At 37.2% G+C, this 18,455-nt stretch overlaps 1 protein-coding gene across 1 annotated transcript in view; it reads left to right on the forward strand.

Moving 5' to 3' along the window:
• Nucleotides 1-7,205: 7,205 nt before the first annotated feature.
• LOC108377704 (uncharacterized) overlaps nt 7,206-18,455 on the forward strand; it is a 260,456-nt gene continuing 249,206 nt past the window's right edge. Inside the window, exons 1-2 of the mRNA XM_017633969.1 lie at nt 7,206-7,309; nt 7,383-7,421. Of these exons, the coding sequence (XP_017489458.1) occupies nt 7,255-7,309; nt 7,383-7,421 (94 nt within the window). The 5' untranslated portion in view covers nt 7,206-7,254. The remainder of the gene's footprint in view (nt 7,310-7,382; nt 7,422-18,455) is intronic.

Here is an 18,455-nt window from a genome sequence, read left to right on the forward strand (position 1 = left end):
AAGCCTTCGCTGTTGGGAAAGCCGCTGAGATAGCTAGCAACGCAGGAAACTATATAAAAAATATCAATATATATGTCGATAGCCAGGCGGCGATTAAGGCCATAATCTCACATCGTATTGCGTCAGAAAATGTCCTTAGAAGCAGGGAAGCAGTAGACAGGGCGGCCGAGAGTAAACGGCTGCATATATACTGGGTTCCAGGCCACAAGGGCATTTTAGGCAACGAAATAGCTGATGAGATTGCCAAAAGTGCCATCCGTCTTGCTAGCGAACCAGTACGGGAAATACAAAAGTCGCTAAAAACGATCTACAATGANGAAAGTCGCTAAAAACGACCTATAATGAAATTTCCGAAAGAGCTGGGTGCCGGATCAGGGGGAGATGGAACGCATTAGCGACATGCAAAACCACCAAGATCATGTGCAATAGCAGCAAAGGAAACACCCATTTCTTGCTTACACGGTCACGTAGGGATTGCAGGACAGTTGTCGGCCTAATGACGGGCCACAACCTACTGGCATCCCACGCAAGCAGAATGGGCATTAGTAACAGTGACGCATGCAGGAAGTGCGGGGAGGAAGGCATGAGTGAGACGTTAGAACACCTCCTCTGTTTCTGTCCGGCCTTAGCTAGAAATCGTCTTAGATATCTCGGAGCTTCGCAGTTCAAAGGACTAGAATTGGCTCGATCATCAACGTGATCTCCGCCAAAGCACGCTCGTCTTCTTGTATTTCCTTCTCTGTGGGATTCTCTTGTAGCCCCTTATCTACAATTTTCCAGCAGCCTTTTATTGCGAGGTATGACATCGCATGGCGCTTCCAAACGTCGAAGTTTTCATGTCCCTTCAAAGGTTCAAACGTGAAACAAATATTGCTCGTCGCCATTATTGAAGTTTTCTTTAGCGTTTTTTTCGCGCTAAATGTTGTGCATAACTGCTGTTGCCACAATAACACTTTCTACCCGCTTGGTATTCAGCCTAATACGCAGCGAAAGAACAGGAAACCTTCGTTTCCACACGCCATAAGACCGTTCCACACAGTTGCTCGTTCGAATTTGCGATTCATTGTATAGCGATTCTGAAGGAGTACGAACGTTGGATAACGGAGTCATTATCCACTGATTACACGGATAACCGCTATCTGCAACTACCAATGAGTTTCCAAATTGGCCGTCTTCAAAGCGACTGTAGATGCGCGAATTTCGCAAGATAGTGGCATCGTGTGTGGAACCAGGCCATCGAGCTACTATATCTAGTATATTCAAGTCGCTGTCACAAAACGTCTGAACGTTATATGAAAAAAACCCTTTTCTGTTTCGATATAACTCTGCATCATTACCTCCTATAAAAATTACATACATATGCATNAGTGGCATCGTGTGTGGAACCAGGCCATCGAGCTACTATATCTAGTATATTCAAGTCGCTGTCACAAAACGTCTGAACGTTATATGAAAAAAACCCTTTTCTGTTTCGATATAACTCTGCATCATTACCTCCTATAAAAATTACATACATATGCATAAATGTAAATATATACTGACATTTTTATATTTGTTTTTAACTTCTTGCACTAACCTGGGGATATTATTTTTACGTGTGTGCAGTCCAAGGCCGCAAGTACGCGAGGAAATCTGGCTATCAAATAAAATTTTTGTTGCACCTGCCTTTGCCCTTCTGCAGTTGGGTGAAACGCAATGAACTCTCCTCGCCTCAGAGCTATTTGGTGAGAAACCAATCTTATTACTCGAAACTCCCATTCAGTCCCCTCCGGTCCTTTGCATGCAGCCCGTGGCATAAAACCGCAAAGTCACCAGAAGCATTTCCTCGGGGGTTAGAGCACTATTCCTTGAATAAAATTAAATTAGAAGCAGCACACAACTTTTTTAAATCTGGCTTACCATGTTATTTTATGTTGTATTTGCTCCCCTATCATCCGTAGCACCATCCATGCTGCCGCTTTACTTATTCGAAACCTGTCTCGGAAGCTCTTATCATCGAAGTTTCCGAAACGACTAGGCGCATCTCTTCTAGTCCGTGTACGTCGGGCTATTATCACGCGCTCTAAAATTTCACACTCCGCATCGCTTTGATCACTTGAATCCATTTTGCAAATTAAATATTTATTAAATTATTTTCGTTAGTTTATGTATTTTTATATTTTTCTGTCAGTAATCGGCTGTTTCTTGGGAGGGAGCAAGGTTGCATTTTCCATATTTAAATAGCCAATATTGGGCATTTAAGTGCAGTTTAAATATATTTTAAATATACGATCTGAAAATGAATTTTTGAAGTTAGTCAACAATCTCTACTTAAATAGGACATCGGAAATTGGCCCTTAGCCTGTGAATCCCAACTTGGTTGCGGGGAAACGGATCTGCATTGAAAAACAAATTAAATTTATTTTCAATGTTCAAGTTTTTCATCTTACCTTTCCGGCGAGAAAATTCCAGAATCTTATAGATCTGGAGCTAGGATATCAGACAATCCCTTATCCGAACTTTATTAAAAATAACCATTTACAATTCGTTTAAATTAAGTATGTCGTAACTTACTCTAACTGAGCATCAGAAGAATCTCTTGCTAAGGTTTGTTGAACAGCCGGCGTAGTACACAGCGACGGAGGGTGTGGAATGGCCTTTGGCAGCAATCTGGCTTTTCTACCACCACAAATCATGTCGGCCCGCGAAAAGTGATCAACACAAACGACGTCCTTAGGTTTAAATTGCATCCGGCAATGACTACCCCACAACAAGCGTTTGTGCTCATCGCTTGGAACCTGAAAGAACGGCCCTGTTCCTCGTTCCACTCTTTTATAGCACATAGCACACTTCACCATGTCTTTTACATAAAAACTTGGTGCAAATTTAAATCGTAAACGCACAAAACTGCACTTAAATCACGATTTTAACTTTTTCAATTAGAATGTAAACAAAACAAATAACTTTGACATTACACCCATCGCGGCGAAAAACAACCATAAAATCAGCTGATTTTACAACACCAAAGGCGAATTTATACAGCCTTGGCCCATAGGTTTGTATAGTAACCAATTGTCAGTACTAATTTGTACTGGAATCTGCAAATTTTTACTGGAAAAGTNCCTTGTATAGATTCGCATTGGATAATCGTAACAATGGGCGCGTTCATAAGTCGTAGCTGTTGGGTAACCGTTGGCAGTTTGTCTTAGAAACGCACAGTTTAGTAGTTACGCTCAGCCCAACATTTGTCAACTTTCCGCCATTGTTTGCAGCGGAAAATTTTTACGCTACCTGAACTCAACATGTTGGGCTTAGCCTAAACAGCTGATCGAAAAGACTTACTCCGCCTTTATTAAATTTAACGCCACTTTGTTAGGTTATTTTATTTTATTTTGTATTACTGACGTGATAAAGTAACTAAAATATTTTATAATAATACTACGTTTACAAATATATGTTTTTAAGATGTTTGCTATGTAATTTTACATTGTTTAATTCATTGTAACATTGAACGATTTTTTCAACACGGCGGCAGCTCAGCGTTGAATTCTAAATAGTATCGGCTCAACTATCTCTATTTGTTGCAATTTCATTTGTTTACATTTATCAGCTGTTCATTTGGCAGCATATTCATCAAGCCCTTTCTAAGACGTAATTGTTGGGTTCAACAGTTGCCAGCAGTTTCGTAGCAGATGAGCTAAACAGCTACGTCTTATGAACGCAACCAATATTACTCAGTGCGGAACCGTTAGGTATCTCATCTATACGTATAAATACATATGTATGCATATTTTTTATAACTGAAGATAGAGCTCTCTCGGTATAATTTCGAAAGCCACTACATTCTATATTCGCTATGTTTGGTGGTGGACTTTAAAATCGTCATTCGCGTAGAGGAATCAATATTAGTGACAAGCAAAAATTTAAGTGTATGTAAAAATGTCGAATTTCGACAACTGGGCGATACTAGCATGTATAGGTATGCATAGCAAATGATAGGTATTCTAACTGCCTGTACAACGATGCCAAGCTTGTTAAAAAGATGATATAATAATGAAAAGATAAGTGATTAGTGCAGTGTTTATATATAAAAGTACCAGTTTGACCGAGCTTTGCCCGGGGTGCATATACTTTTTAAAGTTTTCAAGATTTGGATAGCTTTGGATAGCTTTAAAAAATATTTTGGTAATAAAAAAAAATTGGATTTTCATATCTATTAAGTAAGTTTCTTACTCCAAAATTTAGGTGGCAACCCTATTCCGAAATACGCTGGATTGAATGGTACATGCCATGAGCGTATATCTACTGTGTATACTTAAAAAAATNGGATAGCTTTAAAAAATATTTTGGTAATAAAAAAAAATTGGATTTTCATATCTATTAAGTAAATTTCTTACTCCAAAATTTAGGTGGCAACCCTATTCCGAAATACGCTGGAATGAATGGTACATGCCATGAGCGTATATCTACTGTGTATACTTAAAAAAATGCTGATTGAAATTAACAAAATAAAAATTTGTATTACTTAGAAACGTGGCAACCTGATGGAAAATATTTTCCGACCACATCTCTCAACAATACCTTGCTTTGTTTGTATAGTACCGCTTGCTGTCTCTGAGGCTCTTCCACGCTGTTTCGCTAGATTCCTCTGAAATTTTGACAATGAGTAAATTAAATGCACTATACTATAGTTACTCAGATATTAGAAATTACCAGGATTACCGACAATTTGCGCGATTTTGTACCAAGCGCTGGAAAATGAGTTTCGGTTACCGTAATCATTTCGCTGCTTGTCCCAAATACATGGGAATCCTTTAACAGCAGAAAGTAATTTCTTCCTCTCTTCGTCATTTATTTGGATTTTTGCCCTTTTGTGGTAGCTGCTGTGTTCTCCACTATTATTCAAATAAAAACGAAACAGTTTAATAGAGTTTTAAATTTATTATTTGAAATAAGCTTACTTTTTCCAATGTTGTGTTAACTTAAAACTTTTCAACGGCTTGTCAATTTCAACAAATGTCACTTTTCGCTCAATTTTAAATGACATAAGGCTTTTAAATGGCGGTGAAACAATTTTGCTGGCGTCATGTTGCTAGCATGTTGCGCGGTGTTTTCACGCCGTGAACTGAGTACTACTTTGCCGTGAGACACATGTGAAATTTCACTCATATTTCACAGTAATGCAATTTGTATGGATTTTGACAGTCATTTCATGTGAAACGCGAACTNTGAGACACATGTGAAATTTCACTCATATTTCACAGTAATGCAATTTGTATGGATTTTGACAGCTATTTCATGTGAAACGCGAACTTAGTACTATGCTTAATGCAATTTGTATGGATTTTGACAGTCATTTCATGTGAAACGCGAACTTCGTACTATGCTTAATTCAAATTGTATGGATTTTGACACCCATTTCATGTAAAACGCAAGCTTAGTACTATGCTTAAGACAATACGACTCTTTTGAACTAGCTAATTCTGGCTTTGTTTCTTTTCTTTTCTAGCAGATAATTATCAGGAAGAATAAGAATGAGGAAATTGAAAGAATAACGCTCACAGAGAGCGAAATAACGAAAAAGTAAAGAAACGCAAAACTAGCAGAAACTAGCAAGTAATCAGCTGATCGGTGTATTTGACTAAAAATTTTACTAGCAGAAATTAGCAGGAGAGACAAAAAAAGAAGAGCATAAGATCGAGAGAGCTGCTGGTTTCTGCTAGTTTTTTGGGTTAAGAAACGCTTTCCAGCAGAAATTAGTGATAATTTGTGATAATTATCAGTTGAGAAACAAAGCTTCTACGTGTGTATTCTACATAATTTAAAAAAATGCCATGTGGGAAAGAATTTACTGACTATTCTTTTAATAGCTCTGATCCAATACTTTTCGTGCAAAATCCTGTAAAAATGTCAAACTGCAAAATTACTCTCTGAAGTGAGAGTGAAAAGTGAGTAACAACAAAAAGTACGGGAACAAAAAGAGGATTTTTTCTGTAAACACGTCAACCAGTGATCACTTGACACATGACACATGAACCAAAAAGAAAAGATCACGCGGGCAGGAGAGTAGCCCGTTAGAATCGCATTAAGGAAAAAAGTTGAACGATTTTGACATTAGCCGTTTGTTTAGATTTCTTCGTTGTTTACAATTTGGTGGTGGCTTTTTACTGCAATTTTCTTAATTTTCGCTTGTGACAACGTGCGTACACATAAGATAAAGAATAATTTAACACAACGGCATGATTTTTAGAAGAATTTGCATAATAAAAATGATTTTTCAAGCGTTCAACAATTTCGCGGTTTTCTCCGTTCTCTTCGTTGTTTACTTCTTACAACAAAGATGGCGTCGAGATCTCGGCAGCTAGAAAATAACTTTTTTCGTTTTTTCCTTCCCGCGTGATCTTGTGTCTTTCGTTCATGGTATTGACACTATTATTTTTTTATGTCCGAATTTTTCATTTTTGCCCTATTATGCCAAGTGGAAATTCAGCATAAGAGAAGTAATATCGATAATAGTAATATCGATTTGGTGGGTTCGTTTTGTTCCGTTATTTCAAAGCCCATTGAAAAAGATTCTAGTTCATAAATTTGCATGAACCAACCATGTCTTTCGTTCATGATAAATTTGTACAATTGGTTTCATAAGCTTTTAAAAGAAAATGCATCGTATGCCACTTTTTCTCCGTTCGCCTTCGGTGCTCTGGAATAGAAATGTACCTGAACACTTGTTGTTTGAAAATACTTTGAATGGGCGTAATATTGAGTAAGAAAGTTAAAGGCTTGAAAGTTGATTCGTTCATTGGACCAAAATATTTTTAGAGAAACTGATGCATTTTTGACCATATTGGATTGTGAAGCAAATGAATTTTGTAAGCGAAACGTTGAATTAGCTGCAAAACAGCTGGAGTTCGCGCGAAATATGGCGAATTGTGATAATATGGTAGCGAAAAGTCTTAGAAGATATGTACATAATTTAAAGAAAAAGCTTGTAAATGTCTGTTTACAGAGTTTGCTGATACTCAATAATATTATATTACGTTCGCCAAAGGATTGTGAAGTATTACCACTGGCTTTAAGAATTCGTGGTAACTGGTATCTTCAACGCTGCTGTTTTCAGGTAAAGATATTTTATTCCGAAATACGGCGACTATTAAGACTACGGTTTTTCAGGCCGCTATTAATGATTTTACAATGTTCTTGCATGTAAATAAAAAAGAAGACGCATTTGAAGATTTGTGTGAGGTGCATGGAAATCTTGCAGTCTCCTATTATTTAATGAGACGATATGATATAACAAAAAGGCATTTGCATTTTTACAACAAATATAAAGGTTAGTACAATGTGTAGTACTTGCTTATGTGTGCAGAGATGTATTTAGTCTATATTATATCTCTATTAAACAGTGAGATTGCCACGGGAATGCTTCACGAATACGGGATTAGGTTGGTATAAAATTTGTTTAGTTCCTTTTTATGTATGTACAGTATTGGCCAATACAATAGCACCCCCATTTCAAAGTGATATTGTTTGCCACTCATGTTTATTTATTTATTTTTAAGAATTTTCAATTAAAATACAGTTCATTCTCTCACAAAACTCACATAAACTCAAGTTTAAAACTTTTTAAAAAACCGCAAATTAGTGCAACAAATTTTCACCCAAATTTCAAACTTTTTTTTCAGAAGCGGTAGAATTTTTTTGAATACACAGTTTTATAGCCCATTCAATTTTAGTATAATAATGTGCAAGTTTCAACTGGCTAAAAGTTACCGTTGATTTTTCAGAATTTTTTTCGCCGAGGATGTTGCGGGTTTCCGCCACATAAAAATAAATTGTGTTTAGTCGTTATATGGAAGCAAATGAGACAAAAAAAAATTAAAAAAAATCAACGGTAATCTTAAGCGACTTGAAACTTGCACATTATTGGACATAATTGAATGCGCTATAAAACTGTGTACTCAAAAAAATTCTAGAGCTTCTGAGGAAAAAGTTTGAAATTTAAGTGAAAGTTTGTTCCACTTTTTTGCGGTCTTTTAAAAAGTTTAAAACATTGGTTTATATGGGTTTTGTTAGAGAATGAACTGTATTTTAATTGAAAATTCTTAAAAACAAATAATTAAACATAAGTGGCAAACAATATCGCTGTGAAAGGGGGGTGCTATAGATATGTCCAATACTGTATACATTATGTAAGTATGTATTTATATACACATATCCCTACAAGAATTAAGCGATGGAAACTAACATTCTCATTTATCTTACTAACCCATATGCAAATTTTGCGTTGGTTAAAAAGAGACCTTAAAATAAGGCCATAAGTTGGAGGAAGACGGAAAAACTTGTACACAAATGTTTACATCAGATTTTGCATACTGCCCTTTAGAATTTGATAGAAACTTGTACGTAGCCAGTGACAGAAATCTCTATCACTGTCATACCTAAACAAAAGCTTCAGCGTTGTCTGGCTGTCAAAAATTCTCATGCCCATACAATTTGTATGAAGCATACCGAAACAACGCGGCGTCAACGCTGAGCGGTTGGAAAATCCGATTTGACGTAGCCTTGACGCTTTTGTTTAGGTATGGCACTTCGGCGCTAACGCTAAGCGTCAGAAACCGCTCCGCCCAACGCTTTTGTTTAGGTATGGCAGTAAGTCTTGCCACTCAAATGATTTGTCAAATGATAGTAACTGTTCTTGCATATATACATATCGAGCCCTAGCCGCCAAAATAACGTAAGCGCCATTTTCCTCAAAATTTCCCTTTTGATGCAGAAATGCACCGATATGCTCTAGGAATATTTTTGCACCCAAAAGAAAATTTTGAAAAAAATTTCGCTTACGTTATTTTGGCTGTTAGGGCTTGATATATGTATACATACATTTGGGCATTTACTGAAGTGTTGACCGAATTATAATAATATCCGGGTTATTTGGATATTAAAACATCTGAGTAAAAAAACCGGATATCCCGAAATTAACTGGTTATGGAGCTCCCGGATAGCAAAATGAAAGGATATTAACCGAACATCCGGAATATAGATGAAGACATATTGGCTGAGATTTCCAATAATGGACCATTTCCTATTTCAGGCGAAGTATAGCGATTTTTTATATAAAATTCGCAGGGGGTGTTGAGGAAGTGCTCATTGACCGATATCTTGCAACATTTTGTGTAGAAATGCTAACAGTTTTATAATTTATTTCACATATCTTATTACATTAAACGAGCAATTCTTGTATATATATATACTGTCCGCTTTAGCCCCTTATTTAGTCTCAGAATACAATGATACGAGGAGAAATGAATTGTTTTTTATAAAGATAAGAGATGCACATCTACTACGAAAACTTGATTTGTACTCCCATTTTTGTAGTCCGAACCCAAAAGAGCGCTCGGTGAAGGTCAGCTAGTGATCAAGAATGATAGAATACAAGATTGCGCCGATCAGAGAGTATTTTTGAGAATAACTTTTGTGTGCCGTCACACTGGTGCAATTGCGAGAGAGAAATGCCAAAACGTGAGCAAGAATGGAAGAAGAAAAAATGTTGCAAGGAAAACATAAACAAGTTGCACAAGTGTGACGTCATGCTAACAACGATTCTGTCAAATTCGTTAAGAGAGGAATAGCGGTCCGAGATCGGCGCAACCTTTGTATTCTCTCAATCGTGGCTAGTGATCTAGTAAACTATACATAGCTATGAAGTGCCATATTGAGGATAAAAAAGTGCCAAAACGTGCCAAATAGAAAATTAAAAGTGCCAAAAAGGTGCCATTCTCTTTAGTTTTTCCAATTAGCATTAAAATTAGACGCATATTCCTAAAACAAAAATCCCATGTCAAAGTGAGATAAACCAGTTGTATACACTATAGAAATTAGAAAGTTTTAGTTGAGAAAAAGAAGTACACGCAAAGGATTTCACAATTTTCCCAAAAAAACACCCAATTTGTGTTGCTGTGTTTAATGGTATTTTTACCTACCTTTTATTAGCTCGGGATGTAACTATGTAATATTGATGCGCCTTAAAGATGCAGCGATTTCTATTCTCAAGTTACATACCTGGGACAGTACGAATGGCAATTATAATAGGGAGGTTTTAGTTTTTTGCTGTTTGTTCAAATATTTTAAGTAATTCAATCTCACTTGTAATATTCCCAACTATGCGCAGTTAATTAATCTAATTAGCAAAATGTTTTTTATTCGTAAAACAATTTGCAAAACTTTACTTGGTTTCTCTAGCGGCTTTATTTTCATGCAATTGCTTACTTTTGTAGAAATGGGCACACCCAGCTAATTAGCAGAATATTCTATGAATTCCTTGATAGAGGCTATGTAAAAATATTGCGTTTGGATTATCTGGGAGCATATAATCCAGAGGAGAACCTCGGCCAAACACTAACATATGTTACCTGGTCTACGAAAAGGGAGCTTACGTGCGAAAACTAGTTTTCTGTGAAAAAGCTGTTAAAAGTAAGCAACTCGTTTCGTCAGTTTCTCATTATCTCGTTAATTGTTCTCCGCGCCGGACGTCCAGTAAGTGTTGTTGTTGGTCCAGTAAGTGTTGTTGTTGGTCGNATAGCCGATTTAATGGCTCTTCCACTGCCCGGACGACTCCCAAAATTTAAGGATTTTCGGATAATGAAACTGCCATCCAGCGAGACGAAGTCCTCAATTTATCGAAAATACATTTCTTCACTCAGTGATGACGAATTGAAGATGAGTGATTGCAGTTTTCGACGGATATGGTCCAAATACATACCCCATGTTACAGTTATGAAACCAGCGGATGATCTCTGCGATGTCTGCCGTGGTAAGTAGCTCATTATTTTCTCATTTTATATTTTATTATTTTTAGTACACTTCTAAGCAAGTTAGGATTTTCTGCTTTTCACCACGTGAAAAAGCATCTCATCTTCCATCCGAATCAACCAAAAAGTGAAAATTGATTTTTTGACACCTAAGCCTTCTTTCCGTAGACCAGGTCACATATGTGTAAGTCAACGGATAAAGTTTTCGGTACGTTTGGAATGAATAAATTAATGAACAAAATAAATACAATGCCACCATGGAATCACGTTTTTAATATAAAATTACCTTGAAAAGGACACCAAAGAACGAAACAACCGCTAAACTAATAAATTNGTAGTGTGTAAGTCAACGGATAAAGTTTTCGGTACGTTTGGAATGAATAAATTAATGAGCAAAATAAATACAATGCCACCATGGAATCACGTTTTTAATATAAAATTACCTTGAAAAGGACACCAAAGAACGAAACAACCGCTAAACTAATAAATTTTCGCGTTTTAATTCCCTAAACTCATTTAATTTATTGTGAAAGGCAAAAAGTTGGCAACAGTTATATCGATGTCAAATTTGCTCATATACAAGCATGGACAGAGAGTGAGCGCCTGCTTAAAGAGCGTAAGCATCACATGCGAGAGCGTAACAAAGTGAACGCAAAATAATTCAAACGTAATTGGCACACTAACACAATCGCACTTTCAGCTCGCATTTACTTGTGGTAGTGATCGCATCTGCTCATATACACTCCTCGTCATTTGAATTGCACGCCCTTTCAGTTCTTAGTATTTACAGTTTTCCTTTTGTTTATTTAATATAAATTTTTGTAAAAATATAGCATATTCTACGGGTAAATGCAATTTTAAATTTTTTTACAAATTAAAACTTAAAAGAGAATTTCTTTTCCATTTCTTGCGCAGCATTTAATATGATATTTTCGTTTTTCTTGAGAGCTGGAAACAGTTCTTAAAAAAGGTCAACGTAGGAGTGTGCCATCCTAATGAACTGCAGTGAATAAGTTAATAATATTTTTAGAAAAATTTCGGATATGCAGTTTTGTAGCCCATTCAATTATAGTGTAATAAAGTGCAAGTTTGAAGTGACTCTAAAATAGCCTTGATTTTTCAAATTTTTTTATCTTTTATTGACAGTGCTGCGCATTTTATTCCATATAAAAATTTTGTCGAGCATACTTTGTATGAGAGAAAATGCGTAGCACCATCACCAAAAAATTGTCAAAAATCACTTGAAACTTGTACCCATTTGTTGACATCTTTTTAACTCTGTGAAAATATTTAATCAATATTAAAAATGTAAATACTAAGGATTAAAAAGTTGAGCTAGTCAAATGACTAGGAGTGTATGTGGCGTACGTTTGGGAGAGTGGGCCTTTTACTCCAGAATGCGTGTGCAGTGGCTCTCATTGGTATACGTGCAATAGTAAGATTCGTTGCCCCCTTCATGTTTGCCCATTATTTTCCCCTGATCTAGCCCGCGAAATGGGCTCGCTTTCAAAAAAGCCCATATGGGCAAAAGTGCCCATGTTTGCTATAGGTTATTGAAACAAAAAAGAATAAAATGGGCCGAGCTAAACACTGCACGGAAGAGGAGAGGAATTTAATAATAAGTTTAAGAAAACAAGGAAATTCGATGAGTAAGATAGTAGATATGGTGAGCTGTTCCAAAACGAAGGTGTTCCCTGCCCTTCATAGCGTAAAAAAGTAGAAACACGACGTACAAAGTGAAAAATGACTGCTAGCGATCAAAGACTGCTAGCGGCACTACAAAGTTAAACCTTTTCTGTCCTCAAGAAAGCTGAAAACAGAATTGAATGTCGATGTAACAAGCCGAGCCATGACGTACAGATTGGCAGAAGCCAAACTTTCAGCCAGAATCTCTAGAAAGGTACTGTTGCTGAGCCTTAAAAACGAAAACAACAGACTTGGTTTTGCCAGAAAACATCTTTTTCGTCAAAATGGTGAAAAATGTCCTGCAGTCTGATGAGACAAAGAGTAATATGTTTGGATCAGATGGAAAATAGTACGTAAAACGTCTTACGAACGCAGCCTTTGTTCCACAACACACGAAAAAAAACGGTTAAGCGCAGCGAGAGTTCCATTATGGTATAGAGCTGCTTCCCGAAGGAAGGAGTTGGTCCAATACTTTGGATTAAGAACAAAATGTGCGCGCTTGACTATGTAAACATATTACAGACGATAAGGCTTTCCTATGCTAAAGCGGAAATGCCATTGCGGTGGGATTTAGTGCAGGATAATGATCCTAAACATGCATCAAAACTGGTCACGTAGAGGTTAAAGAAGGAAACAGTGCAGGCTATGGATTGGCTGCCACAATAGCCAGACCTCAACCCTATTAAGCACCTTTGGGCAGACTTAAAGAAGAGAATCGGGCCTTTAAAGCCAGCAATAAAAACGAATCGTGGCGCCACATTCTAAAATCGTGGTATTCCATTCCGAAAAGTGTTTGTGAAACTTCGTCAATTCGATGCACCGAATATGCGAAGAGGTAATCAGGCACTGCGGTGATTCATAAGCTATTAAAACATTAATATTTTTGTAAGAATTTTTGGTTCAAAGCTTAGTTTATTTAGAAATAATACGTTGTTTCTATTATATCTTCCAGGCCAAAATTAAAAAAGGGGCCAAAATTAATTTATGGCTTATTGCTCTTGCAAAAGAAGTCTAGATTTTAATTAACGTAAATGAAATGTACGAAATCGGAATGTGTTTAAAATGAAAGAGTTCTTTAAACAATAAAAAATATATGAAAGCTGTATGTTTCTATAATTTTTTCCAACATATAGCGTTCTCGGAAACGGCTTTAATGATTTTGATGAAATTTTGTACTCAGATAATGTTTTGAATTCTAAGGTTATCTGAATGAGCACTATCCCCGAGAAGACTCGCATAAGGTTGCCACGTATTCGAAATTAGTTACAAAACAATTTAAGCATCATAATATGGCTATCAATTGGAAGGTATTTTAAAGATCCCTAATTCAAAAATATTTTTAATATGGTTGCCACCTATTTTGAATCGTACATTAATTAAATTTTTTGTTTAGAAGAAAAGGTGAAATTTTACTAGTCATGGGTACCAAAAAGAGGTTCTTAAACAATGCTTTCCCTATATACAAAATGTTACCCTTAAGATAATAGTATAAGGTTGCCACTTATTTTCGATTCTACACAATTTATCTAAAACATCGCAATATACATATCAAATGTAAGGTATTGTTGTATTTGTATTTTGTTGATTTCAATCAGCATTATTTTAAGTATACACAGTACATATACGTTTATGATATGTACCATTCATTCCAGCGTATTTCGGAATAGGGTTGCCACCTAAATTTTGGAGTAAGAAATTTACTTAATAGATATCGAAATCCAATTTTTTTTAAAGCTATCCAAATCTTGAAAACTTTTAAAGGATATGCACTCCGGGCAAAGCTCGGTCTAACTGGTACTTTTATATATAAACACTGCACTAATTACTTATCTTTTCATTATTATATCATCTTTTTTTCATAAACAAATGAAAGCCCGACTCTTTTTACTAAATATTTAACGGAACAAGTGCAGAATACGACTCCTCACCCCGGTAAATATGGAAAAGAGGGCGTGGCCCGCCCCTTTTGCCTGATTTCAAGGTTATATAACATTTTTTGTGCAAATGAATATTATGAGTGCTGGAGTGTTAATTTCCAAATCTTAAAATGTCCATATTTCGTAAAATGTTTAACCGATTTTAACAAACTTGGCATCGTTGTACAGGCAGTTAGAATACCTATCATTTGCTATGCATACCTATCAGACATTGGCAAAGGGTGCTGTTTTTGTGACTTTAAGCCTACTCACGTTAAAAACGGAGGATGAACGAACATCACCGCAAAGCGTGCTGTCTTGCAAATACTGCCACCACAAGTGAACGATGCTTATAACAGCTCATGTGAAAGACTGGCGAAGGCAAGATGCCGCAGTTAGCTAACTTGATTTGTTGCAGAAGTCAAACCGCCGCCTTTGGTTTGTTGCTGAAGGCGCGTTTGACGTGTTGCCGAAGTGATGATACTGTAGTTCAAAAACATTCAAAGACACTTGCTTGTTTGAAATGAAGCATTGATATGTACATACATACATACTTACGTACGTATTCATATTCACAACTAGCCTACATACATGTATGCACACGTATGCACATTCCTCACAACTAGCCAGCAGTGAGCAAAGCAAATGAATGGAAGACGCGCTATAAATACATACATACATGCATACGAGACGATAAATTACCCTATACCACATTCGTCGTCATTTCAGCAACAAGTCAGATGATTTTCAGCAACAAGTCAGATGATTTTCAGCAACAAGTCAAATGGCTTTCAGCAGCAAGTCAGATGATTTTCAGCAACAAGTCAAACGACTTCTGCAACAAATGATGACTCTCATGTTTTCGGAGCAGTTCAACTGCCACGTTTGCTGGTTTCGTCCACGATCATTCAGAGTACAGATTTGCCGAAGTCAATATCAGTATGAGCAGTTCAGTTATAAGCATCGTTCACTTGTGGTGGCTGTATTTGCAAGACAGCACGCAATGCGCTCGTGTTCAGTCATCCTCTAATTTCGTTTAGGTATCGATACTACTAAGCCAACGCCGCTGCTCAGTCATACAAAGCAGCGGTATTGAATGAGTATGAACAGTTGACGATCAACCAATGCCATTCCCTGATACCTATACATACTAGTATCGCCCAGTTGTCGAAATTCGACATTTTTACATACACTTAAATTTTGTTTGTCACTAATATTGACTCCTCTATGCGAATGACGATTTTTAAGTCCACTGCCAAACACAGCGAATATAGAATTTAGTGGCTTTGGAAATTATACCGAGGAAGCCCAATATGTAGTTATAAAAAATATGCATACATACGTATTTGTACGTATAGATGAGATACCTAACGGTTCCTCACTGAGTAATACGTTAAACAAATACCAATTCCAACTATATTGGTCCGAGAGCCCCATGGAAGGTTAAAACGAAATTGCCAACATCTGCATAAACTCCTCGTTTTTCATCAGAATCGGTGGATGTTAAGTAACTCGAAGGTGTAAAACAAAATATAATATTTCCTTCTCTAACGGCGGTTTTACCCGGGGTTTTGTCAAGCCCAATATTTTTGCATCACGTGATTGCTATCGTTGCACTAAATTTTATATTGCTGTTATGTGTTCTAAAGATGAAGCAAATCTGACCATCAATTTTAAGGATAGCTCTCAATTATAGATGGGCGCGGGATATTGGGACCCGCGGGACTCAAGGTACTGATTTTAAAATGGCCGTGTTGGGCGATATCGGGAAGGTCTGTAAAAATTTTACGGACGGAACGGGACCAAAATCCTTTACCGATACTCCCGATAAAGCCGCAACCTCTGCAAATTCAGAAAATCTTCATTAAAAGATTTGTATGAAATATGCACTTTTCATGTTTTATAGAGACGAAAACGAACAGCAAACCCAAACAAAAATAATCAGAGGATGCCAGATCTTTCATACATTTTTTATTTAAAACTAATTCGAAAGAAATGTGAATTTTTTTTGAGAAAGATTTCGGGGACCGCGAGCCCGCGGTACAATTCTGAAAAGCGTCGAGAAACACATAAACTTTATTTTAAAGGATTCCTATCTGAATCTAATAGGGAGCCAAACTCTAGGAACAAAAACAAAAGTTTAGGAGACGAACGTAAAAAAAAAAAAAATATTAAAAGCGTAGGAGGCAGGCGAGGTCTAGGTTGTTAGTCGACGCTCGCATTCTGTACCCTGACCTTCCATGATATTCGATAGGAATGTTTGGTGAGATCACTAGTGACATTTACACCTACCTTCCTACGTTATTATGTCGTGCAGGAACATACAAAAAGATTAGCACGTAATTTTATCACGTTACAAATTTATATTTTATTCAAATTTATAGTAATAAAAAACTCCATAGCCGCACAAGCTAATATAGAAAAAAAAATTAATTATTACAAAAGGCTTATGGCCTTACTCATAAAAAATAAAGTAGGGTTAAAGAGCTTTATAAAGTATGTCTAGTTAGTGATCAGTCACAAAAAAAAGACCCAAGTCACTATTATTGTTGTTGTTGTATCGGCACTACTAAGCCCGCCTATTTCGGGTCAACATTCAATCATTTTCGTCAAGCTCAACTAATGGGAGGACCAGGAAACGAGCTGTTTCAAATGGGTCGGACCAGAGGGAGAGGGGTGTTAGTTGAGTCGGATTAAGCTGGCATGTGAGAGGTGGTTGGTGTCGTGAGGGGTTCTCCACATGCCGGGCACTCATTGGGGATATTGGGGTCGAGTCTGGACAGGTAGCAGTTGAGGCGGCTATATCTCTTAGCAATTGAAGCTCCGTCTCTTCTACGGGTGGTGATTGGGCTCCAATTACGGCATTCATAGGTCGACAGTGTTGTTGTTGTTGTTTTAGCGGCTACAACAACCCCGTCCAGATAGGCTAATATCTCAGTCGTTGTCGTCAGGTTCCACTAACGGCAGCCCCAAGAAGCGTGCAGCCTCTATGGGGTCGGTCCATAGGGACGTCGCCGTTAGGGTTGTGGGGTTTTCCGAGCATGCGAAGAGATGTTTCGAGTCGTGAGGGGTCTGTCCGCATGCCGGATATTTGTTCGGCACATCCGCATTTAACCTACTCAGGTAGGAATTTAGCCTGCTGCAGAAGCAACGGCATTCACAGGTCTTGAGTCTACATAACTCGAGACTGCGTCCCTGTGAATGCCGTTCATGGCCTGTCTGTGAGCTGACATGTCCAGAGGTTGCTTAATGAACGTCTGGACTTCGTCCGTCACTTCATATAGATGCCTCCTGACGTGCCTCGGCGAGGGCTCCTCTGCAAGCAGCTGTCTATTTGGGTGGCCACATCTGTGGCTCCCAGCAAGAAACTGCTTGCAGAGCATCGTGTTGTGCTCCCTAATTGGGAGCATTTTCGCCTCGTCGTGGAGGTGGTGTTCTGGTGACACCCGGAGGCATCCAGTCGCACAGTGGTTCGGATAGCAGATCTAGCTGGACGAAAGTCAAAATTTTTGTGTTTTTAAAATACTAAATGGTACTTCGAATACATTTCTGACAATACATTCAAATAGAAATTGCATTTATTAAAGCAGTAACATATGAAAACAAACGAAAAAGGTAAGTCAACGCCGCCTATTTGAGAACTCTATTTTAAAAGCTGAAATTTAACTTAAAAGATTGCTAATTGCACTCACAGATATTTGCATAATTGCAAATTGACTTTATAAACAAAAAATTACACTTATTCCGCTATAGATTCAGAGGTCATAACGCAATTTATGTCCACATTGGTATAAGCAAATTTATTCTGAAAAATCGTCGTTTTGATTAATTAAAAAGATAAATTAAAGAGTAGGAAAAGTAAAGGCCGCCGAAGGCCGTTATAAAATCACTTGCATGTTATTCTTTACACCTTCGCAAATGCAGAGGGTAAGTTCGATAACCAAGTCTAACCAATTGGCTTAGATATCTACATTTTAGTGACAGTATGTCAAATTTCAAAATTCAATAGTAATTATTAACAGCAATGTATCTGAATATAAATATAAGATCAGTGGCGGAACCACGG

This window comes from Rhagoletis zephyria, unplaced genomic scaffold (assembly GCF_001687245.7).
Source record: "Rhagoletis zephyria isolate East Lansing unplaced genomic scaffold, Rhagoletis_zephyria_1.1 Rzeph_scaffold_00109, whole genome shotgun sequence".
Taxonomy (NCBI): domain Eukaryota; kingdom Metazoa; phylum Arthropoda; class Insecta; order Diptera; family Tephritidae; genus Rhagoletis; species Rhagoletis zephyria.